At 32.5% G+C, this 24,554-nt stretch overlaps 3 protein-coding genes across 4 annotated transcripts; 1 reads left to right on the forward strand and 2 right to left on the reverse strand.

Annotated features, from left to right (window-relative positions):
- Positions 1–618: 618 nt before the first annotated feature.
- LOC18595452 (magnesium transporter MRS2-1) lies at positions 619–7,394 on the reverse strand. Of its 2 annotated transcripts, XM_007023399.3 has the most exons (8): positions 7,247–7,394; positions 7,064–7,135; positions 6,895–6,972; positions 5,550–6,149; positions 1,931–2,059; positions 1,469–1,801; positions 1,335–1,382; positions 619–1,156 (listed from the first exon to the last, which is right to left on the reverse strand). In XM_007023399.3, the coding sequence occupies exons 4-8, from the start codon at positions 6,135–6,137 to the stop codon at positions 926–928; spliced, it is 1,329 nt and encodes a 442-aa protein (XP_007023461.1). In that variant the 5' UTR covers positions 6,138–6,149; positions 6,895–6,972; positions 7,064–7,135; positions 7,247–7,394; the 3' UTR covers positions 619–925. The 2 variants fall into 2 exon arrangements, with proteins under 2 accessions (XP_007023461.1, XP_017978913.1); XM_018123424.2 differs by having other exon boundaries at positions 7,064–7,392.
- Positions 7,395–9,806: 2,412 nt separating this feature from the next.
- On the reverse strand, positions 9,807–11,251 carry J8 (Chaperone DnaJ-domain superfamily protein). Its single transcript, XM_007023403.3, has 3 exons — positions 10,907–11,251; positions 10,719–10,787; positions 9,807–10,217 (listed from the first exon to the last, which is right to left on the reverse strand). The coding sequence occupies exons 1-3, from the start codon at positions 11,108–11,110 to the stop codon at positions 10,035–10,037; spliced, it is 456 nt and encodes a 151-aa protein (XP_007023465.1). The 5' UTR covers positions 11,111–11,251; the 3' UTR covers positions 9,807–10,034.
- Positions 11,252–22,622: 11,371 nt separating this feature from the next.
- Positions 22,623–24,219, forward strand: LOC18595455 (F-box/LRR-repeat protein At3g59200-like). Its single transcript, XM_018122764.2, has 3 exons — positions 22,623–23,519; positions 23,737–23,880; positions 23,968–24,219. The coding sequence occupies exons 1-3, from the start codon at positions 22,623–22,625 to the stop codon at positions 24,217–24,219; spliced, it is 1,293 nt and encodes a 430-aa protein (XP_017978253.2).
- Positions 24,220–24,554: the final 335 nt, after the last annotated feature.

The raw sequence follows: 24,554 nt of genomic DNA on the forward strand, positions 1-24,554 counted from the left end.
TGCTTGATTCACCATTTCAATATTTTGTAAATAAATTAAGTTGTTTAAATTCATAGCGTTTATTTTCAACGAGCTGTTATGCGTTGATGAAGCACCAACTTGGTGGAATCGATTCACCATTTGAACTCTCCCCACCGATGTGGCCAACCGGAAAGACTTGCATGCTGGAAACACTCAATAAACATATACAAAGAGTTGATAATTTAAACTTTTAACTTCAGGTTCGATCCATCACATCTTTTAATAAAAAATATTTTAAATTTTTATTATTTTTTTTAAAAATAATAATATTTTAATATAATATATATATATATATATATCATGGTATCATATCATGACATATTAACAAATTATATCAACATTACATTACATAAAATGATAAGTGACGTTGAATTAAAAATATTAAAACACGAGTTTAACCAAACGGAATTGAAAAATAAAAAACTTAATTGAACTTAATTTTCTGAATACATAGTTGAGAAATCCTTTTTAAGTATTGTATATCTTTTAAAAATATTATTATAACATGTTTGATTCACATAATAATAAATAATAAAGTAGAAGCGAAATGAAACTATGCATTTGATGGCAGCGGTGTTAAAAGGTAATGAAAAGATATGTGAAAATCGAGTTGGATAGGTATTGATGTATTTGGTACATTGAAATAATATGAAGAAAAGCTTGGTGGAGTGGCCTGACAGTCGTTAATTCTTACCACCATTACACCTGTTGGGGGATTATCTCTTGCAAGTGTCATTCCCCCATTTTCTGTAGCTCAAGAGATTTTCCAGATCAACATGTGCGAGACTGCGATTAAAGAATTGGCTCTAAAAAAGAGAGCCCTCTTCTTTGGATTCCTTTCATCCATGTACCAGGTACATAATTGATAACAACAATGATGGAAAAACTGCGTTTTTTATTTCCTTTATAGGGGCATAAGTCGTCTGTACTTGAAGAACCACACAAATGCACAAAATATGATGATCCCACATATCCCAGTAACTATGAGGACCCACTTAAACGCACCTGGGTCGTCAAACAATGGTATTGCAAAGTTCATGCCAAATATTCCTGCTACCACCCCAAATATCGCAACCACAAACGTCGCCGTTGTGAGTAGCAGTTCAAATTGGATTAGCTGGTTTCTAACATTATCCTGCAATCCAACGTTTCTCTGTAAGTTTCATATGCTTTTCCACAAGATTTCTCCTTTCCCAAAAGACGACATCATCAGTAGCAGCAGTGGAGGAAACGGAGGGGGTCAAGCATAAACCAAAAGAAAAACAATATTTCTTGGTAACAAACTTTTCTATCAAGAAGAAAAAAGCACATACCAGCTGAATGTTGATGAAATCCTCTGTGTCATCAATGTATTCCTTCAACTGAAACCAAGAAGAAAAAAATAATGTTTTATAACAATCCTAGAGAAGATGAAAAGGACTTAGACTGCAATAAGTGCTATGCCTACCGATGTCAACTTATTTAGGGTGCTATCAATGACAACAAAGTATGCTTCCAGTAACATCTCCAGCTCTTCTATACTCTCTGTAGTGCTCTCTGAACTCCTCATGCTCTCATGGCGGCTCCTTGCAATGCTCAAGCTTTTCTCCAGCCTGCGGGTTTCAGGAGGTGAAGAAACAGGAGAAACTGGAGCAGAAATAGAGAGTCCATCAATTGATCTGAATCCCATCAAAGATTGATCACCATAAAATGATGACTCCATCCGACTCTTCTTCTCAGTAAGATACATTTCAGCCATATCTCCATCATCATCCATCAGCTGCTCTATCTCATCTCTAACCTAAATGGATACCCAAAGAGTGGGAAAGTATCAGGAGACGTAAGGCTATCATTTACAAGCAAAAAAGAAGGGGAAAAAAAGAGGGGGGGGGGAGAGAGAGAGAGAACAGAAGATACGAATACTCTATACCTTCTGAACTCTTCGAGTCAATGCAACAAGTCTGCTCTTTAATCGGCGAACACGCTCCAAGTTTAATGTGCTGATCTTTGATGTAAGCTCATCCAATAGTGGATATGCTTCAATTTCTAATTCTGCTGCCTTTGGAACATAAAATGAGTTACCAACTTGATCAAAAGTAATCAAATGCATACAACAGAATATGTTGATGGTACAAAAAGTGATAATTCCTAAAGAAAGGACCCAGCAGACCAACTAGGAACTGTGTTAATTTCTAAAATGTGATGACTAGAATGGACACAGCTAATATATGAATTAGTTGTCAAATTTTGATAGTCCAATTATCCAAGAAATCCATTCTAATCACTACTTTTTCATTTGATATATCCCCTGCATCCACCAAGATGCCAAAAATCCATATCATTGTTCAAACATAATCAATACTTAGGAGGACTTAACAAAAAGTGAAAAAAAAAAAAAGAGATATCACATAGGAACTGTGTTTGAAACATGTGACAACACAACACACTACAATAAGAGCACAAAGGGAAACAGAATATATTAAAGATTCTCTCTACGAAATATGAGTTATGGCATGACTGCCTTGTGGCATATTTGGCTGGGATGAAATAAAAAGGTTACTTTTAACTTTAAGAAATACAAGACAAAAGAATGCCATGAAAGTCATTCATGATTCAAGAAAAACAAACAGAAAATCTAGATACAGGATGGCACTATACCCTCGCAATTCAGTTTAGGAATTAGCTGCCTCTAGTCCCAGTGCCCTGCCTGGGCAGGAAAGTTCACAGCAAAATTGCATATTAAAGGTTACCTCTTTGAGTTGATTCATTTCACCTACACAGGTTCAACCTCAAATTCTAATAAAGTGGAAGATTTCTTGCTAGTACAAGCTACGGAGGCTTTCAACAATTTATTTCAGCTGGCCCCACATATTATCAGATCCACCATAACAGGTGATCATGATTCTCTCCAAAAAAAATCTTGATGGGAGAGGTCTCAAAACTCAGAGTTCTTTCAGTTGCTGTCCCCACCCAAAAGGAAATACACAATTTCTAAAATTTTCTATATTCTATCATAGACAATTTAAATCCATCATTCCAGTCTCAAGAATTTTTTTCCCCTTTGATTAGTTGTTACTTCAAACGGAATAAAAGGTTGCTCCAGATACAAATTTCATGACAGCTACTAAAGAATCTGCAATTAATTTACAAATGCATCATCCCAGTCTCAAGACATCTTTTTCCCAAGACAAAAATTATTGATTTATTTGTAGTAATCCCCCTTAAAATTTGTGAGCGTCTCCATCCACATATAAGATCACCTCATAGATTACCACCTTAGAGACAGGCAGATAAAAACAAAATTTCACATTCTCTATATCTAATGTATTGCATAGCATGCACAAATAAATACATAGTTTTTTGCAGAAGAATGCATACAGATTGGGTGAAATTTATCAATCAAATACCCACAAGACATAATTATTTAACATGAGACAATGATGCTCAAAAGTTTTTAAACGAAGAGAAGAATGGACCTTAAGAGAATATACTTTTTCTAAAACTTTGTTTAATCAATTAAAATGACATTCAAATTTTCTCTCAAGTCCTTAAGCAATGCAAAGAAGCATAAGAAATTGGTTTGAATCAAACTGATGATTGCTAATTATTTAATCTTTTAAAAAATCACTTTAAACTAGCTAACTTTTCATTTAAGAATTTCTATTCACTATCCAGGAAAGGGGAGAAAGTAAAGATCAAGAGTCTTTGAAAAAGATCCCAGAAAACTAATCCCAAAATATCTACAAGTAGCTAGGATAGCATGTTGTCAGAGACCTTATCTAGGAATAAGAAGAAAGGATCGAAGGCTTGAACTTGCAGGGAAAATTATCTTCCATTCTCAAACTTCCATTTTCTCTTATGGCTTTAGAAAGAAATAGATTAAGCTCAAAGCTTGGAACTTAGAGAACTGAAATATCCATGGTAGCGCCTTTTTCTCTCCTAGGGAACTAGAGGTGGATAAACCTTACCCAACCTAATTCACCTGCACAACCCAGCTGAAGCCCAAACCAGCCCAACTGAAATTACTAAAAAAGTCAACAAGCCAACCTTGGCCCAAGCTTGTAAAGACCTAAACCTTAAATGAACAGAACCCAAACCCAACCCTAATTCAAATGCACTTACTATTTGCTTGCAGAGCAAAATAGTACAATGTGGCAAGAATTGACCTGAACTTACAAGACTAGCCCAACCCACCAAAACACAACCCAAAGGAACTCCAAAGCTTGATGAACCAAAGCTGAAATGATCAGGAAAAATCAAAAGTCAAAACCTAAAAATGACCCATTCCATAACAACCTAACCGATCCTACGCAATCTTCCCAATAGACACCTCTATGGGCAATCAAATAGATCAAAGGTACCAGATTACAGCTTATGTGTTATTGATGTTTCGCTTCACCTACCCATCAAAATTCTTACTTCTCACAATACCTTCCAATCGAAACGTCTTAAAGTATATTTAAAAATATCAGGTACCCTATAGATATCTATGCGTCTTTTAGTTCAAGGTGAACTCAACCAGACCATCAAAAGTATGTTGATGGAAAGAGATAATAGCTCAATACAAGTTCTCTGGACAGCATTCTTTAATCTTTAACCTAGAACATGACTCCATACTTAAGAAGATAATGAACAATATATTTGTCAGGTATGTGCCTGCTAGTCAGGTAAGATTCAAAAAGAACATCAAAAAATATGAAGACTAATTCAGCACAATTTCCCTAGATGTACTCTTAATCTGTATCAAGGAGCATGAAAAAATTGAGTTTTAAAGAATCCTTACCTAACAAAAGAAATAACAATGAAATATATTTTATTCTACACTAAAGCTAATGGGAGACTTTACTTAACAAACACATGTGCATGTATTGCAGAAAAGATCTTTTGCAGCCAGGAAATTTGAATATAGCAGCCAAATACAAATACAAAAAAAAAAATGCCTCTTCTCTATCTCATTTATATTAGTGTCTTAACAATCATTGAGAACGAAGAAAAACCCAGTCAAAAGAAAATAACAAGAATGTGCAAATATTATTTCATATGACTTGGTGTTATATGCCTTATGTCTTTTCCTTAATTTTACATTAGCTAACCCAACAATCAAAAAGAAAACGAGCAACTGATATGTCTTCCGGCCAATTTCTTAAAAAATAAATAAATAAGAGTCATCAAAACAAAACTGATACTTAATCACAAAACAAAAAAAGGCATTCTTTATATTAAGGGATTGTCTATGTTTGTGGCAAAAAGAGGAGGGGGTGGGAAGACGAGGAGAGAGAGAGAGAGACAGAGGATGCTGTCAAGTCCAACAACATTAATCAGTTTTAAGAAACCTGACACTTGCATCATACTACACATGCTTCTTTTTAGGTTCAATCTCCAATTCATGAATTGAAACAAAAATTTTCAACCATTCCATTTTCAGCAGGCTATATTCTCAGGTGAATAATTTTAGGAGAACAAGTCTATACTCAAAGAAGTACCATTTTTTAAACATCACTCATTAAATTCAAACACAAGAAGACATTTTAGTTTCCCCTTTCACGCACCTGTGAATCAAGGAATGTACAGGCAGCTTCCAAAGCAACTTCAAGAGCCCTAAACTCAAAGGGCAAGTAATCGGGGGATGTGCTCCCAAATGAATTGTCAAAACTCCTACTGCTTCTTCTTCGGTTCAACTCAGGACCCTCTGATTGCCAAACCTCACCTACTCCACTTGTTAGTCGCCTTTGTAGCTCCACAACATACTGCAAAACATAGCTATCAAGGGAATTCAAGAGTAGAACCTCATCAGCAGTGATAATACACCGTATCTGCTCTAAATTTACAACAATAGCCTTCTCTCTACCAAGGATTGTCGAGGGGTAAACAAACAAAGGATCAAGAAGCCGTAGATCCCGGGCTGGTAGATCACAACGACGCATCATAGTGAACTTGTCAACCTCAATGATCTGGGAATTCCCAGATGTGTCAACACGGATCCAAGATCTAAGTCCTTGACCCCGCTTCTTTAACCCCAATAAATCCATTCCTTGGAAAGGTTGACGTCCAGAAGCAGATGCCCGATAAGAAGCATCTCTAAGGTTTACAGCCGATTGAGGTTTTGGTGGAAGCAGACGCTCTTTGAGGTCTGCCATTAACGTATGATTCTGAAACACATTACAAAACCATTAAATGACAGCACTACACAAACAAGTTCTCAAAAAAGACCATATAAAAATTAGTTTCAACAAGCCCACTTTTCCAACTAAAATCTGAAAGCTACTAATTTATATCTGTATAAAAAAAATCATTAACCAAGGACCATTTTACTTTAAAGCTTGAATATACAATTATACAGTTAGATTAATCATGTTTGTTTATGCATTTAGACAAAGTTACAAGTACAGTTAGAAATTACAATCATAATCAAGCATTACATCTCACATAAGAAATCAATTAAATAAACCAAATAGACAAACCAGCATATAAATGGACAATTCTAATTTAAAGCTGGACTAAACCCACATATAGAGGGACTTGACCCTGGGACCTCTTCCTCTCCACTGGGACAAGGCCTCATTGGCTTTTGTTTATGCATTTAGAAGCCTTAATAATAAAACAATGTTATTTTTACACAGTGTGAGATTAAACATCAATTGAACCATGAAAAATTCAGTATAAGAATGACAAAATTACATCAGGAATTCAGGATATCAACTAAAATGCTACCTCGAGATAGCCTATTACCCTCCATAACCTTATAATTGAACTAAAAAGGAACCATTAAAGCAAAAAGAAATTGAAAATAAAGAGCAATATCCATTAGCTTCCAACTCAGGACTCAAGCATAAGTAACTAATGAAACAGCAGTGAATAATCAAATTATTTCAAGGAGAAAAGAAACAAACTGACCTCGAATAAGTAAACTAAGATTAGCTAGCTACCAGATGAAGGTGAAGAAGATATAATCAAAGCCGTTAAATAATTAAGCTGCGAATAAACGATTAGATTAGTAAATCAAATTATGACAACACCAAAGATTACAGAAAGGAAAAAGGAAACCCTAGATTTGGAAAAGCACCTTGGCAGCAGCGGATTATCGAGGAGAGAAAGACGTAAGGAGGAAGATTGTGTAAGGAAGAGAGAAACTCCCCTTCAAATGCGAAATTTTCATTTAATACCTTTTTTTTTATAAATAAAATTAAAATAAAATATAAGAGGGCGGTGTAATTATTACTCAATTAGCTAAAGCCGAGAATCTTACTGGAGAATCTATGATTGAAGATTTTGGTTTTAATACATTAGAAAAAAGGGGTACGATGCGAAGAGAGTTTTCGTTGGTTTGTTACTTCTGTTGGTCTGTGACTCTCTCTCTCTCCCACTCTGTATGCGTCTGGGTTTTTCAAGAACAGGAAAAACGATTAAATACTGTCCACAAAAAATTACATCTCTTTCCTCTTCGCAAGTGGCAAACTGTTAATGGGTTTCCCGGTTCGGTTGGGTTGGGCGGGCTATCCATCGATTTTTCCTTTCTTTTAACTCAAAATATGGAAAATAATAATAATAATAATAATTAAAGTAATTTTATTAGCAATGTAAACAAGTAAGTTGCACACTTGTTTTATATTCAATCAAGAAGATACTTGAATTTTATTAAAAGTCGAATAAAATCATAAAATATTATTTAAAAGTAAACTTTAATAGTATAGCATTATTCACTAATTATCCGAATCTATTATATGTATAATTAAATAACTCAAACAACAACTTGAATAATTAAAAATTATATAAAAGATTAATTTTATATTTATTAATTTATAAAAAAATAGTTAAGATGTCCAAAGTTATGTTAAAAGTAAAGATATTTGAATCTCACAGATTTTAAATTTTTGAACAAGTTCAAGTTTAGGTTATGTTAAAGATAATATTTCAAATTTACTCGAATCCAAGTTGGGTATTAAACGTTTTATCCAAAATTACCTCATAATCGAATATAAGATACCTGAATTTTATATTTTCTGGTCAAATGCTCTCAAATACTCATATAATAACAATCCATTTACATCTCAATTTTATACCCAAATATCTTTGTACAATACAATTACAATGTACTCTTATTCTTTTGTTTTATTCTCCCCTTTATTCCTTAAGTTAGGAGGCTTTAAAATGAGAATATTTTTTGAAGTAGACCTTGGGATTATAATTAAAATTAAATAGATACTTCAAACACACGTAAAGACAATAATTCATATCATACTATGTATTATTATTCTATTAAATTTGTTGCTTTAATATTTGTCTAACTTCTAGGAAAAAAAATCAAATAAATCAATAACAAGACATTGGATGTCTTATCATTTTACGATTTTGATGAAAGTTGATTGTTGGGTATTAAATTGTCAAGAAGATAACAGTATAACATTTGACATATATATATATATATATATATATATATCAATTAAAATTTTAAAAAAATGACAAAGTAAATTTAATCTACAAATATTTTGTCAGAAATGATATGCTAATTTTTATAATTACTTTTATGTATCAAAATAAAAATTTAAACACTTGTATACTTTTTATAACGTAATCATTTGTTCGAGCTGCAACAAGTTAATTAGACAATATTTCTTTGTCTAGATTTACAATCAAATTAAGCTTATATTAACAAATACAAGGCCAATCAAGGAGGAAAGCTAGTTTCTAGAATATACAACATAATCAACTTAGAATTTTCAAAATAGAAAAGGAAAGAAAGAAATATTGCTGCTGCCTCTAATTCCATAATAACAAAGTTGAGGTTGATAGATCAATCTTTGCAGGTTTTGCTCCCTCCAAGCAGAGTTGATAGATGAGTCTTCATGCCTAATTGACAAATGCTCCACCCACCCCCCCTCCTTGAGACTTGAAAGCTTTGGCCCAATAAAAAACAATCCGGCTTGTGGCCCTCTAATCAAATTAGAAGTGAAACAAAGCTGAAGGATTGCCCGGGAGGCAGGGATGGGGAGATTAGTCTTGCGCATACAAAAGCAAAATGCCCTATCCTAGCTAATTATAGGAAGACATGAAAATACTCTTAGGAAACAAAGATTATGTGTCACAATTCATATCAACTTATGAAGTATTGTTTATTTTAGTTTGTTGGTTTTACAGTTTTATCTCACAAAAAATACTTTAGAAGTTGAAAATAGTATGAACCTTAAATCGTAGTGTCACTTTAATACTACAATCGATGTAAATTTCATGGCTCTTGTTGGGACTTGAACAAAGATCCACTTTTCTCATCGACACATCACTAGTATTTTAAAGTCGTTCTTGCTACCAATTGACATGGTCTACTTTAACTTGCAAAATATTATCAACTTTAACTTGCTAGCCTCATGATTATCTCCAATTGAAAATGGTGTATGTAAGATTCAGAGCTTTCAATTGGGACCATGACACTATGACAAACGAGGGATAACGACCACTAATTAAAGTTTTCATATGAGCTATGATTGTATAGATAGAGGCAAAGACAGTGTTAATGTCACACGACATCTCTGTGAAGGCAATAGCCACCGGAAAATTAAGATGCATTGTACCCTGTCGCAGTATGAAGATGCTTTTCAAGGTGCCAACGCCCAATGCTTTTGTCGTGTTGGCATATTCCTTGCCTAATCCCATCAATGCGTTTGATCAAACCATTTCATGCTTGTGTAATTTAGGTGTCAATCTGTGCCTATGGGCCATATCCTGCTTTACTTGTTTCCTTTTTTTTCAGCTAGTCCATTGCTTTTGCACACACTCAAATTCTACCAAAACTTTATAGCAAAAGATGGAAGTGAAGATAACTCAATTTTATTTATATTTCTGATGCTTTTGCTGAGCATAATAAATTGAAGCATCAAGCCTTTGTTCTCCCAGCTTAAGGCATATATATACATACATATATACAAAGACAAATGATTCATCCCAGAATCATTATGTACAAAGGGACAACCACCATTTTTGAGGTGTTGCAAAGCTGTGGGGTCATTACTCCATGCATAAGATTAATTTACAATTTTTGTTCAAATGTAAGGATTAATATGGGATGAGTAGTCACGGATTCCGGCTCCTTCCCATCCCATCCATTCTTCCCACATATCCCAATCCGGATCGTCCATTCCTCTCATTGGCTCATCGATCCCTTCATCATACGCCTCGTACATCCGTGACTCGTTCGATTCCCCTCTGAAATTGCTCATCACAATCTGCAAAGCACCACCAATATCAGATCACACTTGTATCCTATTCTGCAATACATGAACAGAGGATGGTCCCCTGACAGGTGTGGACAAAACAATACTTATCTCTACTAAATGTCAATTATTGACTCCCCAGGTAAATGGTTTGGGTCAGAATTAGGGGGGTGGCCCCATCTACATCATTAGGGGTGGCTGCATATTACAAACCATCTAATTATACCGTGTGTTTCTTTAACAAGTTAAAAGGGTAGAAATCATCCAAACTGAAACACCGTTCTCCATAGTAGAGGAAATCAGTCCTGGACTTGACCAATAATTTAGTGCCACGTCGTTTGCACTCAATCATTAGTTTCTTTATTTCCTTATCTTCTCTTTTCTTTTTGGCTCATATTAGATACTCCTTTTAATTTCTGATTCATAACATAAAGGGAAAGAAAATAAAACTAAATCTTAATGATACACAAAACTGTTTGTAAGTAGTATCTGATATGAGGAAAGAACACATACATCGTAAGCTTCATTAATCGTTTGAAACTGAACCCCACAATTGCTTCCTCTGCAAACGTCCGGATGATACTGAAACAAATCAAAAACACAAACCCCATCAATCGACCAATAAATTCCCACAATCAAATCAATACAGGAAATGAGACTTTCGTTAGAAATAGAAAGAAGAAAGAAGGGATTCAAAGTACCTGAAGGGCAAGTTGCCTGAAGGCCTTTTTGACCTCAGATTCAGAGGCACCACGTTGGATCCTAAGGGTTTTGTACGGATCCATCACCGAAGACGCCGAGCAACGAACTCTAACTCTGTTCACAGTCTTCTTCTTTCCCTTTCCCTTAACTTGCATCCATGAAGAAGAACCGTTCCTACCAATCATCCCGACAGCACTCGCCATTGTCAGAAACAAAATGAACCCAAAACTCAAATATTAAAAGCCAAAACAACCCAAAGCTCGAAAATGAAAAAAAAAAAGGCTGCTTTTGGAAAATGGAAAGGTTGATTGATAATCCAAAAGGAATAGAATAATAATAGAGATGGAGGGACTGTTCAAATGGGGAGGGTTATATTTATAGAGGGAAATGTTGAAGGGAGAGAGGGGAGGGTCCTTATCCAAAGGGTCCGGCTAAGGGGTGACGTGTAGGAAAGTCATGGTTTGTGGGGTTGGAGAAGAGAGAGAGAGTGGGGAGCCAAGACTTATCTACTTGGAAATAAGCTTGGTCCGACTCAGAATGGGTGACTTCTGTTTTGGCTGTTTTTTATATCGTCAAGGTTTACCAAATTTCGTAACGTGAAAGGTTTATTTTAAGTATATTCTCTATCTTCTGTTATTTCAATCATTCCCTCTATCTTTTATGCTTTTCTATTTTAAACCCTTTTAACTAAGGAATTTTCCATTTTATTTTTTATTTTGAAATTATAAAATATTAAATGAAATATTGATTTTTTTTATTTTAAAATTAATATGCAATAAACAAATCATAAGCAAATGATATGCAGGTTGTTAGGTAAGGCCTTCATTCTTGAATCCTTCCCCAACAATTAATAAAATCATCAAATGTATGCTTGTCATTTAAGGTATTAGGTAACTACATTTGACCTTAATTTTTGTCATTGAACACCTAACTTTAAAAACATTATTTTTTTGGAAGCTAAGATTAATGAACCCATTTTATTCCATGATTTTTATATGATGGAAAATAATGTCACACTCTGATTTTCTTCATTCATTATTAAGATAGTATTTGTAATATATAGCCATGCATGATAAATTCTACCTTTTTTCTTTCTTTCTTTTCCTTTTTGAGGGAGCAAAAATTAAATAACATTCCTTAAGTTCAATTCATGGTCAAAATTTTAAAAAATAAAAATAAAAATTCATCATTAACAGTTAAATTTGGAAGTCAAAATTAATTAATTCAAGTCATAATAACTTTTTTTTTTATTTTTAGAAAAATTGGCGAGATTATCATTATTTAATTGAACTAATATAACAAGATTAGTTAGCAAAATGGGAACAAATTAATTATCTAAAAAGAGAAAAATAAAAGAACAAATCACAAATCAACCTAATATGGAAATGCACTTGGGCCTGGCCCACGTGTATAAAAAAAAAACCCTAACACGGAAATGGGAGTTTTTGGAAGATTTGCTGTGTGACTTTTTGACACGTTGGTGATGTCACTGGTTGGCACGTGGGTGTCCCTGGTGCACATAACAAGACAAGATTTTGGTTAAGTCATTGGCTGGTGTCACGGGCTCAAGTTTTGATAGATCTATTAGATGGGATAGATGACTTTCTATTCAGTCAAACCATTAATTAAATTTTTGTATTTATATATTTTATTTAATTTATTTTTAAAAAAATTAAAGTAATTTAATTTTTTTATTTTAAAAATTATTTTAATTTAATTTTTAAACGTTATTTAATTTTATCATTAAAAAGGAAAACGTCAACACTGATATAGTTGGTATATTTGATGATGTGGCATCCATAAATGATAACATGACATACCACGTAACACCGACGTGATGGCATGGCAGTGTCATATGGCATTCATATAAAACTTGACTAATTTTGACTAAATTTATCTAAATTTGATTTTAGGTATGAAATTTTTTTCGAAACTTTTTTAAAGAAGAGAATTCAAATTTAATTTTTACAAATATGATAAATTAATGCACATATTCTACAATCAAATAAAGTAAAAAAAAATTTATATATATATTTTTAGCACCATAAATCTTTTATACTTAAATATTTAGCTTGTTAATAAGTATGTCTATCATCTACTTAAAGATTTGTATTTTTAAAATTTTTTTTTAATTTAATCTCTCAATATCTCAATTTTGATCAATTTAATCTCTATACTATATATATTTTTCAATGTAGTCCCTATGACATAACACAAAAAATATTTTTTCAAAATTTTTTGATCTGCCATGTAACACTGACATGTTAGCATGTTAAGTGCTACATCAGCATTCACGTCATCATATTAGTGCCATGTGTAGACTTGTCAATATGGGCCTGGCCCATAGGGTCGACCTTTTTTTATTAAATATGGAGTGGGTTGGGTCTGACTATTTTAGGCCTATATTATAACCGAGCCTAAATGGGCTAGCCGGTTTGATTAGGGGGCTGACCTCGGTTAGGGCGGGCCAACTCGACTGGCAAAAAAATTAATTATGGATAATTACTAATTAGCCAACTAAGCCTAGTAAGACCAAAGTCCCAAGAGGCCCAACTACCCAAGAGTAAGATCCAAGACCAAAAGGCCCAATCGCCCAAGACCCTAATCGGCTGCTAACCCAGTAACCCCAAATCCCTTGTCGCTTGACTACCCGAGCCATCTGTTCTGCACCACTGCTCGACTTTTGGACAAAAATTCTCCAAATCGGTAAATCCCCAAATCTTTCACCGCCCGACTACCCGAGCCATTTGTTCTGCACCGCCGCTCGACTTTTGGACAAAAATTCCCCAAATAGGCAAATCCCCCACAGCCCAACTGCCCGAGCCATCTGTTCTGCATCGCCGCTTTACTTCTTGACAAAAATTCCCCAAATCGGTAAATCCCCAAATCTCCCGTCACCCGAGTCCTGACTGCCCGAGCCATCTGTTCTGCACTGTCGCTCGACTTCTGGACAAAAATTCCCCAAATCGGCAATCCCCTAAGGCCTAACCACTAGATCCCAAATCCCTTGCCTAAGTCCTCTCTCGTTTTGCTTCCCGTTCCCAATTATAAAGCTTCTCGACTTCTGCTATCTCTGTAAGTCCTCACTCCTCACTTCCCGGCATGATTACAGTTATATTTGTCATGGGATAATAGCTATTTCAGCATTGGAGTTTTTCCTTTTTGAGCATGCATTGCAATAATGTTGCTAATGCTGAGAGTGTGGAAGAACAATCTTTAGTTTGGGAAACGACACCATATTAATTGGTTCTTTAAGTAACCAAATCTAGTTTAAGGGATTGTGAGAATGGTTTGTCATTGTGTTGTCAGATAATTAAATACTAACTTTGAACTGCTTTGTTTGCTAATTCTTTGTGTATGTAACGAAATGTTTGCTTTTAGTTTGTGCATTTTTAAGAGTAGACGTTCATTTTTAATCTTGTTCACCACAAAACAACCTTAACCCCTTATGCATTCACCAACAGCAAAAAAAAAAATAGTTGGGCAGGTTGAGGTAGATTTGAGATTACTGATGGATATAAAACTAGTCATTCAATACTTGCAGTAAATAGTAAATTTCACTATGAATTGTGAATTTGTGAAATGTTAGAAAATGAATTCACCCTTGTCTACAATCCAACTTTTGAATTGGATCAATCAATTTTTATAAATTTTTAATATTTTTTATTCATGTTTATGTTATTTAAAGGTACCAGTAATGGATCAATCAGTTGAAAACTGTATAAATGTGGATGATGACGTGAACATTTTGAATGAGGATGAAATTCCCTCTCAATCTCATATATATGAATCTAAACAATTGAATAAGAAGGCCAAAAAAGAAACTTCAAATGTTTGGAATTATTTCACTAAAATAGGCAAAAAGCAAGATGGAATAGAAAGGGCAACTTGTAACTATCGTAAGGGGGAGTATAAGGTTGGCCCTAAACTTGGTGGCTCTAATTATGGCACTTCACATTTGAGTCGTCACATTGACACTTGTAAATTCATTTCCTATTTTAATCTACATCAAATGCTAATGGATTATGAAGGGAAAGTAAAAGCTAGAAAGTTTGATCCTAGGATTTCACGTGACATGCTTGTTGAAGCCATAATTAAGCATGACTTACCTTATACTTTTGTTGAATATGATAAGATTAGAATTTGGGCTAAGTATGTAAATCCAGATGTGGTGATGCCTTCTAGAAACATTATTGTATTTGATGTCCAGAGAATTCATTTGAGAAAGAAAGAGAAACTTAAACAAGCTATGGCCAAGGTACCTAATAGAATTTGTTTGACTTCTGATGTATGGACAACATCTACTTCTAAGGGCTATATATGTTTGACTACTCACTTTGTCAATGAAAATTGAAAGTTATGTAGCAAGCTACTCAATTTTTGTCATATGCCTCTTCCACATACTGGAGTTAAATTAGTTGCTACTGTATTTGATTGTTTGAAAGAATGGGGAATAGATAAAAAAGTTTTCTCTCTTACTTTAGATAATGCTTCTGCTAATGATAACAAGCAAGGTATCTTGAAAAGCCATCTTCATTTGCAAAGTAGCTTGATTTGTGATGGTGAATTTTTTTCATGTACGTTGTTGTGCTCATATATTAAATCTGATTGTTCAAGAGGGCTTGAAAGCAGTCAATGAAGCATTGTTTAAAATTAGGGAGAGTGTGAAATATGTAAAGGCATCGGATGGGAGGATGAAAAATTTTCAAGAATGTGTTCAACATGTTGGTATTGATGCAGGTGTTGGGTTGCATTTATATGTGTCAACTAGATGGAATTCAACCTATTTGATGCTTGAAAGTGCAATCAAATATCAAAAGGCTTTTGCTAGCCTCCAATTTGTTGATAGAACTTATAAATATAATCCATTTGATGAGAAATGGGGGAGAGCAATGATAATTTGTGAATTCTTGGAGCCCTTTTATGAGACCACAAATTTGATATCCGGTTCATTTTATCCAACTCTCAATTTGTATTTCATGCAAGTTTGGAAAATTGAATCGATTCTAAATTAGAATTTGCATAATGAAGATGAGGTTATCAAGGATATGTCTCAAAGGATGAAAATGAAATTTAATAAGTATTTGAAAGATTATAGTGTAGTGTTTGCATTTGGAGCTAGTCTTGACCCAAGGATGAAGCTTGATTGCTTAAGATTTTGCTAGTCTAAGATTGAAGCTTCTACCTGTCATGAAAAGTTAGAAAATGTGAAGATAAAGTTGTACGAGCTCTTTGAACAATATGCAAGCAACACTTGTGCATCAAGTACATATTCTCGCTCAACGAGTAATTTGCCTAAGCAAGCTAGAGGGGGAACTAAACCGAAGAGATCAAAGATCTTTAGTATAAGTTTTGTGTCTTTCCTTTATCTTATTACACGAGAATTTATGTTACTTTATTTATATTATGATAATTATTATTTTTGTCTATGTATTTAAAAATTGTAGGAGTTCAAAATGTTTCAAAATAAAACAATTTCTATTGCTGGAAAGTCTGAATTGGATGTTTATTTAGATGAGGCAAAACTTGATTATGAAGTGTTCGAAGATTCAGATGTACTTAATTATTGGAAGGATAATGCTAAGCGCTTTCTTGATCTTTCTATTATGGCACAAGATGTATTGAGCATTCCGATTACTACGGTAGCCTTAGAGTCTGCTTTTAGTATTGGTGGTTATGTTCTCACCAAGTTTAGAAGTTCCCTCCACCATGAAAATGTTCAAATGCTTGTTTGCACGAAAAATTGGTTGCATGGATTTTCTTTAGTTGCCGATGGTATTGTTTATTTTATATATTTCAATCTCTTTAATATTTAATTAGTAAATTAATAATTTTAGTTAAAATTAAAACTCACTATATCTTTTTTTTATGACAATGAATATTAGATGATAATGATTCAGAGTTGGAGACATCATTGCTATCCAAACAAGACTTAAATGTTTTGGTTGAGGATGAAGATTGAGAAGAACATAAATTAGTTTTGAACTTTATAAATATTTGATTATGTAGTTATGTAGTTATGTTAATGGAATTATAGTTTATGTAATTGTGTTAAACATTGAAATTTTATTTATATTTGATGTAGTGTATTTACTTATTTATGTTTGGTGTAAATTATTTGTTTCTAACATGTTTTTATTATTCAATTTATGTATTAAATCATTGCATAATTTTATTAATGAAAATTAAAAAAAATATTTTGAAAAATATGGGCTGGCCCAACCCACCCCATACGCTAGCAAAAGGTAGGCTGGGTTAGGGATTTGGCAGCCCATATAAAATATGGGCTAGCCCGATCCTGTCCATATTTTTTCAGCCCACAAGGGCTTGGGCCGAGCCAGCCCATATTGACAGGTCTAGCCATATGATACTGTCATGTCATCACATAAGTACCACATCATCAAAATATGCCACGTCAACGCGAATGTAGTCCCTTTTAATGACAAAATTTGATGCTGTTAGGAAAAGGGATTAAATTGAAGTAATTTTCAAAATTAAGAGATTAAATTACTTCGATTTTGAGTACATAAACTAAATTGAATAAAATGCATAAATACAGGGACTTGGTGAGTATTTTGGCCCATTCTATATTATGTGCAATATTTTCATTACACTAATTCTTTTATTCACATAGAAGAGGAAAGGGAATCTGTGTATACTTTGATCTTGGTATCTCTCATAAGATCGTACATCATTCAAGATTTTAAATCTATTTTAATACCATTTGTCATAGACTTAAGCTTTCAACGCAAAAAACATTTAATGATAAAATACTTTTATTTATAAATACAAAATCTACCTCATATCTAGACTTGGTAATTTTAGACACAACCTGTTAACACGACACAAGAAGACACGAGGTAAAACAAGTTTGGGTTTAGCCTTAACGTATTTCATGTATAATCGTATCTGACACGTTTAAGATACAAAAATTTTTATGTCTTAACCTATCAAACATGAGTAACACGTTTAAAACACGTTTAATTAATCGTGTTATCGTGTTTAGACATATATACATGACGCGTTTATCAACTTGTTAAAAATTAATAGTCAAAGGCTATTTTAGCCTTACTTAAATAATTTTAAACAATTATTTTAATAAGATTTTTAAATTTTATAAAGATAATAATGTAATTATGACATGCCCAAATCTTAATTTTAAATTTTGTTTTGTTATATTTGATATTTTTATTATCTTGTTTTGTTATAATTATTAATTTTAAATTTAAATAATAAAATTATATTTAATTATAAATATTTTTATTTAATCGTATTAAACATGTTAAACATATTAATCGTGTTATTAATCGTGTCGTATTATATATTGACACGTTTAACAAACGTGTTTAAATGTGTCATGTTGTGTTACACAGTTATTAAACGTATATGTGTACGTATTTTAAATTTAAAGTACGTATAACATTCGTGTGTGTTCGTATTTAATCTTAACGTGTTCGTATCTAATCGTATCTGACACGTTTAAGATATCAAAATACAAATCGTCAAGTCTACTCATATCTTCTTCAAATGAGATTTGTGACAACCCTGGTGACGGCAAGTTAAGAACTAGAAAAGGGATTCCGGTTTTTTTTTTTTTTTAATTGTACATAAAACTGTAAACAGATCGCATAATGTCTCTGCCCAAAATAAAAAAAAATTGGATAAATAATGTAAATAAGTGATAAAGTTTGTTGGACCATATATTTTTTGAACGAGTGGATAAGTAGATTTACGTGTTTACACGTGGTTCACATGCATTTATTCAGAATTTAAATCTGAATTTGTCTTCATTCCAGGAACTTTCCTCGTATCCGACGCCCATGACTATGCCACATCAGATTTCTGCTTTTTTTTTTTAATTTTACCTTTTGTTTTCTCTCGTGCACGTTTAATTTCTGCGATACTTGAATGTCGGCAAATTTGTTTTAGGATAACGTACAGCTTCCATGCACGTCGCGTGGCATCATTTGATTTATTTAACTATATTTTGACACACGTGATTTAACAGAAAAAAATAGTTTTCTTTAATTGTATGTGCAAAAAATGAAATTTAAAAACAAAATCAATTTAAATCCTCTTTTATACAAGACTAAAATTAATGAGATTTATTTCTTTCATTTTATAAATTTTTATGTGGCTTAATTATGTGTCAAGTAAATTCTCCAATTAATATCACTTCACCAATGCTATCAAAATCAATAAGATGACAATGATATATTAGAATAAATAATAGAAAAGTAATAAATGTATGTATTTATTATTTAAAAAGTTGAATCAAATCATTCTTTTTCTTAAATAAAAAATGATGTAAAAGTAAAATTTCTCATAGACTTATAAAAAAAATTTACTCAATAATAGGTGTATGTCACTACAAAAATATAATTTTTCACCTATCAAAAGCATTTTGACCGAATCTCAATGATTCTATCCATAGTATAGTACGAGGATAAACAAGATGAGATGTCTAACCAAAGTAGGATAGAAAAGGGTCAAACGGTATGTTGAAGGCAAGGGATATTTAAATAACATTCTATATGAGATTACTTTTTTTTTTTAATTATTTATTAATTGTTATTAATTAAAACGTCATTTGTTATTTTATATATATATATGATGTTAATATAAAAATTAAAAATACCACATGATCATCTTATCATAACACTTCAATATATTATCTTATCATCTATTATAATATGTCAATATATCATATTACCATGGTATAAAATAACAAATAGCATTTTAACTAATGACAATTAGTCAATTTGTTGGTTGTAAAGCCTTATTTAGTACAAAATAAAAATATAAGAATTTAATTGAACGTAATAAAAAAAATAAAATTTATTTGATTTTTCTCATATAATTCAAGATTTTTTAGTAAATATTACGTCTTTGTTCTTTCAAATTTGTACAATATTTATTTAAGAGGACCACCAATTGTAATATGGACAAGATGAAAACATTGACTGTAATTTCCTTGAAAAAGATTGAGATTTTCATTTAGACCATTAATTAAATTTTTTTTGCTAACTTGGGTCAAGGGATAGACCGATCGATGTTACCTTCTAGACATTAAGGCATTTGATATTTGGTATTTGAATCGATCTCAGCCCTTAGCGTACGTTGTTTATCAATTTTAGAACTAATTATTGTACCATGGAAGTAACTAGTAAGTATAAAGAGATAAGGTAATAACCATATCTCCCATTGTACAATGCAAACATGAGACAAAAATATAAAATATCAATATTTCCCTTGTGTGGAATCAGAGGCTTCTGCTTCTAATACCATCAAGTGAATAATATCTCACAAGAACAAAGGGAATAATGTAGCCAAAAACAATGTGACAATTAGATGGATATTTATATATAAAAAAGAGAGTTGAAATGAGCCAAAAGTGTCTTCTTCCAAAGGAAGAAAATTTTGAAGAAGCTTCAAGCAATAAGAAAGAGAGGCATCACTAGTGCTTGAAGCAAGTTGCCTACTCCCTTGTGCTTATCTCTGTGGGTATTCCAAAATATCCTATTGAGTGTTTGGTAATGCCATGCTCACTATTTTTATATGTAGCCATCAACATCATACATAGAAGAAAATAAACTTTAAATTTATTATATTAAAATTAAATTATTCTATACAAGCACAATTTTTTTTTCTTTTTAGTTCTGTTTTTTTCAGTAATGTGTTGAATTGCTTTCAAACAAACTTCACTTTTGCGCTGTATTTTATACTTCCTTACTAGATATCTTCTTCGGTTATATTATTTAAATAAGTATAGTGTTTAAAAAGGTTTCTCAATTATTTTAAAAAATTTAAATAAATTTTTATTCTTTTATTACATTTAATCAAATTCTTATATTTTTATTTAAGTCAAATAAGCTTTTATAATTATTTGTTGACTAAATACCATTTATCATCAATTATGATATCACATGTCATTTTATATCACAAGACATTAATCAAAATGCGATATGCCATTTTATATCATATGACCATGTTATTATGCCACGTTTATCATCAATTATGATATGTCAACATACCACATCATCATGAATTTGAGCATTTGGCTCATTGGTTGGTACATGATCCTTGTCTAAAAAGTAGGATTTGAATTCTCCCATCCCCAATTATATATATATAAAAAAATATACCACTTCATCATCAATTATAACATGTTAGTATGTCGTGTCAACGCCACATAGTATAAAATAAAAAATGATACTTTGAGTAAGTTAATCATTAGTTATAAGGATTTGTTTTACTTAAAATAAAAATATAAAGGCTTGATTATACAAGATAAAAGCATAAAGATGTATTTAAATTTTCTTAAATAATCTAAGAATTTTTTAGATATTACGTCATTTAAATAAGTCAATCATTGTCGTTGATTTTTCAACTAATATGTGCTTTGGTTAATTATATAAAAAACCTTACTTTCTAAGGGTAATTATGTACAACTTCAGTTTTCTTTTTCTTTTTAAAAAAGAAAATCATTATAAGAATTCAAAGCATGAATTAATATCATTATTTAATTATTTATTTTATTTTTTTGGTATCTTTTTATTATTCCTTTGATCCCAAAATCATGTAATCTGTTCAAATTATTAAAATTTCCCAACCCACAGTATTTCTCTTTTCTCCCATAAGTAAACAAGGTTAGGTAATTAGCAGTGTTTCTTCTTTGACACATTCAAGAGAAAAATGTTTTCTTGGCTTGGTGTCACTAATTTCATCAAAAGAGACTTCCGAACTGATTGATGTTCTTGAACATGTTGCTGCCTTCAAGAATTTCTTTTAAAAAAAAAAAAATTGCCATTTTGATTAAAGCTGTTAGCTAGATAAGTTCTTTCTTTATTTTTCTTTTTTATTATTCCTTTAATTAGAGCCTTTATTTCTTTTGAAAACGAAGCCACGATGCTGCTACCCTTCATGTCCCAAATGTATTTGGACAAAAAAATTGTGCAAAGTACAAATAAATATAAAAAAATTGTGAAAAGGTTACATAGAATAATAGTTTTGTCAGCATTGTGGAGGAGAATTCGAGCTTCCTGTGGTAAAAAGGAGAGGAGAACATCCAAGTGAAAAGAATGCATATTTTTCTTTTCTCCTGTTTGTTTCTGTTGATTTTTTTGGCAATTACTAACACTAATACTAATTACAGTAAGTCAAGAAAACCTTTTTATCTTGAGCGTGTTGGACAGTTGATATGATTTTGAGGCAGGGAGAAGAAAGAGGACATGGGATCGATGGAGATACCCAGGGGATTTGCATTCCTCTTTAACTTTATAAATTCCACATTAACCATCCAAGATTTCCAGCCTAGAATCTCTGGGATGAAATTTGAAATTTTCATTGCTGAGCTGTCTTGAGAAAATTATATTTATCTTTCATTATCTTTTTCATTTACTATTAAAAATTACAAAAACAAATTGGATTTGTAGATGCATTAAATCTTAATTCCATTAAACTCCCAAATTTGTAAGCATAAATCAAGAGCGGGGCAGAAGTCTACCAACAGTTGAACTCCTTTTCTTTTTAACAGATAAACCAAAACCCTAACTTGGTGTCTTTTTCGATAAAGGAAAAGTCCTCACTTTCGAAACCCCTGTTCAATCAAAATTAGTGTGAAAGTTGGAAACTTAACTTGGGTTTTTACTGCTTTGGTTTTTGGTGATTGCGTGTTTGTTGAATTGCCTGTTGGAACGTTAAACTCTGCTGATCATGGCTAAGTTAGTGAAACATGAAGGCAACAACATTGATAGACTCAGTGGTCTACCAGATTCAATTATATCTCACATCCTGTCATTACTTCCCACAAAATATGCAGTCCGCACCTCCGTTTTATCAACTAGATGGAGGTTTCTTTCTACTTCAGTTTCTACTCTTGATTTTTATGATTATGAGAACCCTTCTGAAAGGTTTATGAACTTTGTGGATAGAGTGTTGTTGTTTCATAATGCGGCATGTATTAAGAGATTTCGTCTCATTTGTGGTGGGTTCCATGAAGATGTTGATGCTTATAGAATTTGTGGTTGGATATCTTTTGCTTTACGGCAACGTCTTCAAGAACTTTATTTAGAGATACGGATTGGAGACCCTAGGGGTATGTTGCCTGCGAGTCTCTTTAGGAATAAGACACTCACGAAATTAGAGCTAGATGTTTCAAAGTTTGTTATGACCATTCCTACTAAGGTCTGCCTTCCAAGTCTTAAAAGTCTCCATCTTGACTGTTTAGAATTTGTCGATGATGATTCAGTTCGAAGGCTTTTCTCTAGTTGCCCTGTGCTTGAAGACTTGTTTATATGCTCTTGTCTCTGGCGCAATGTTAGAGAGTTAAATATTTCTAATCCTTCACTCAAGAGATTGACTTTGAACCTTTTCGGTGATTGTGGCCGACTTTCTCATGTTGTCATTGATGCCCCAAATCTTGTCTACTTCAAATTCTATGGGACTTTACTAGAGAGATATTCATTAGTAAACCTACATCCTCTTGTAAAGGTTGATATGAGAAATCTAGTTAATCTTGGAGAAAAATTGGTCAACCAAGATGCTGCAATTAATTTTTTTAATGGAATTAGTAATGTTCGATCACTTTATTGCAATGATGATTTATTGTGGGTAAGTTCATTTACTCTTTTTTTGTTGATACTACATTTTGAAATATAGTTAGTACAAATGTTCTATAATTGATAGTTGCAAATGAGACTCAAAAGGATACTTGTAAATTCTTACTTGATGAATTTATGTTTTTAAGTAGTGTAATATCTTGGATTCACAATTTTATTGTAATTTATAATCTAACACAGCTTTTTTATTATTATTGTTGTAATTTTAGCATCTAAATTTGTGCAACAAGCCCGTGCCTGTGTTTCACAACCTGGTCCATGTAGAGATTAGAAGAAAGTGTTTGAGGCAAAAGACTGGACTGGCTGAGTTGCTTGAATGTTCAATTAACCTGGAGACTCTTATTGTTCATAATGTATGAATTAAAATATATCTAACAGTTACTCTAAGCATTTGTAAAGCTGCAAACACTTAATATCTCTTTTTTCTTTTTGAGGTTCAGGGAGCTTTTGGAGATCTATTCTGGCATCGACCTGAAAAGAAACCTTTTTGTCTCTTGTCTCACCTTAAGGTGATTGAAATTTATTCATTTGGTGGTCATATGGAAATGGTTGAGTATTTTCTAAAGAATGCAAGAGTTTTAGAGAAGCTCAAAATACAAATGGCCCTGAAAGTGAGAAAACAATTTGAGATTGCCAAGAAATTGTTGATGTTGTCAAGGGAATCAAAGATATGCCAAGTGGAAGTGGTCTAATATCCTTCATCTTCATCAATTTGGAAGTTGTAGCCTTTTTTGTGCACAGATTTACTTTTGGTGACAGAAGAATTTATTCTTCTGGTTTGGGATTCTCTGTTTCAGCTTGAATTCTGTTTTATGAGGCATAAGCTGTATGTATTATGGCTGATGTTGTTGAGATATAGCAGTGAATTCTTTCAGTGGTATATATATATATGTAGCTTGATTTGACTGTAAATGAATCCTTATCATAGTTACATCCTACAAAATACTACCTATATTCACATTGAGTCAGTGATTTGTTCATTATCTTAGTTTAAGTAATGTAAAGGCATCTAAACTGTGCATGGATT

Source organism: Theobroma cacao, chromosome 6 (assembly GCF_053813885.1).
Source record: "Theobroma cacao isolate CCN51 chromosome 6, ASM5381388v1, whole genome shotgun sequence".
In the NCBI taxonomy this organism is placed as follows: Eukaryota; Viridiplantae; Streptophyta; class Magnoliopsida; order Malvales; family Malvaceae; genus Theobroma; species Theobroma cacao.

What these genes read in the sequence shown, in the direction of transcription:
- LOC18595452 (XM_007023399.3), bottom strand. Translation starts at nt 6,137, where the DNA reads ATGGCAGACCTCAAAGAGCGTCTGCTTCCACCAAAACCTCAATCGGCT. An exon ending in GTACATTCCTTGATTCACAG is followed by an intron (nt 2,060 to 5,549) that starts GTGCGTGAAAGG and finishes TATGTTCCAAAG; the next exon opens with GCAGCAGAATTAGAAATTGA. An exon ending in ATTTCATCAACATTCAGCTG is followed by an intron (nt 1,157 to 1,334) that starts GTATGTGCTTTT and finishes GTTGGATTGCAG; the next exon opens with GATAATGTTAGAAACCAGCT.
- J8 (XM_007023403.3), bottom strand. Translation starts at nt 11,110, where the DNA reads ATGGCGAGTGCTGTCGGGATGATTGGTAGGAACGGTTCTTCTTCATGG. An exon ending in TCAGGCAACTTGCCCTTCAG is followed by an intron (nt 10,788 to 10,906) that starts GTACTTTGAATC and finishes GATTTGTTTCAG; the next exon opens with TATCATCCGGACGTTTGCAG. An exon ending in CGATTAATGAAGCTTACGAT is followed by an intron (nt 10,218 to 10,718) that starts GTATGTGTTCTT and finishes GGTGCTTTGCAG; the next exon opens with ATTGTGATGAGCAATTTCAG.
- LOC18595455 (XM_018122764.2), top strand. Translation starts at nt 22,623, where the DNA reads ATGGCTAAGTTAGTGAAACATGAAGGCAACAACATTGATAGACTCAGT. An exon ending in GCAATGATGATTTATTGTGG is followed by an intron (nt 23,520 to 23,736) that starts GTAAGTTCATTT and finishes TTGTAATTTTAG; the next exon opens with CATCTAAATTTGTGCAACAA. An exon ending in AGACTCTTATTGTTCATAAT is followed by an intron (nt 23,881 to 23,967) that starts GTATGAATTAAA and finishes TTTGAGGTTCAG; the next exon opens with GGAGCTTTTGGAGATCTATT.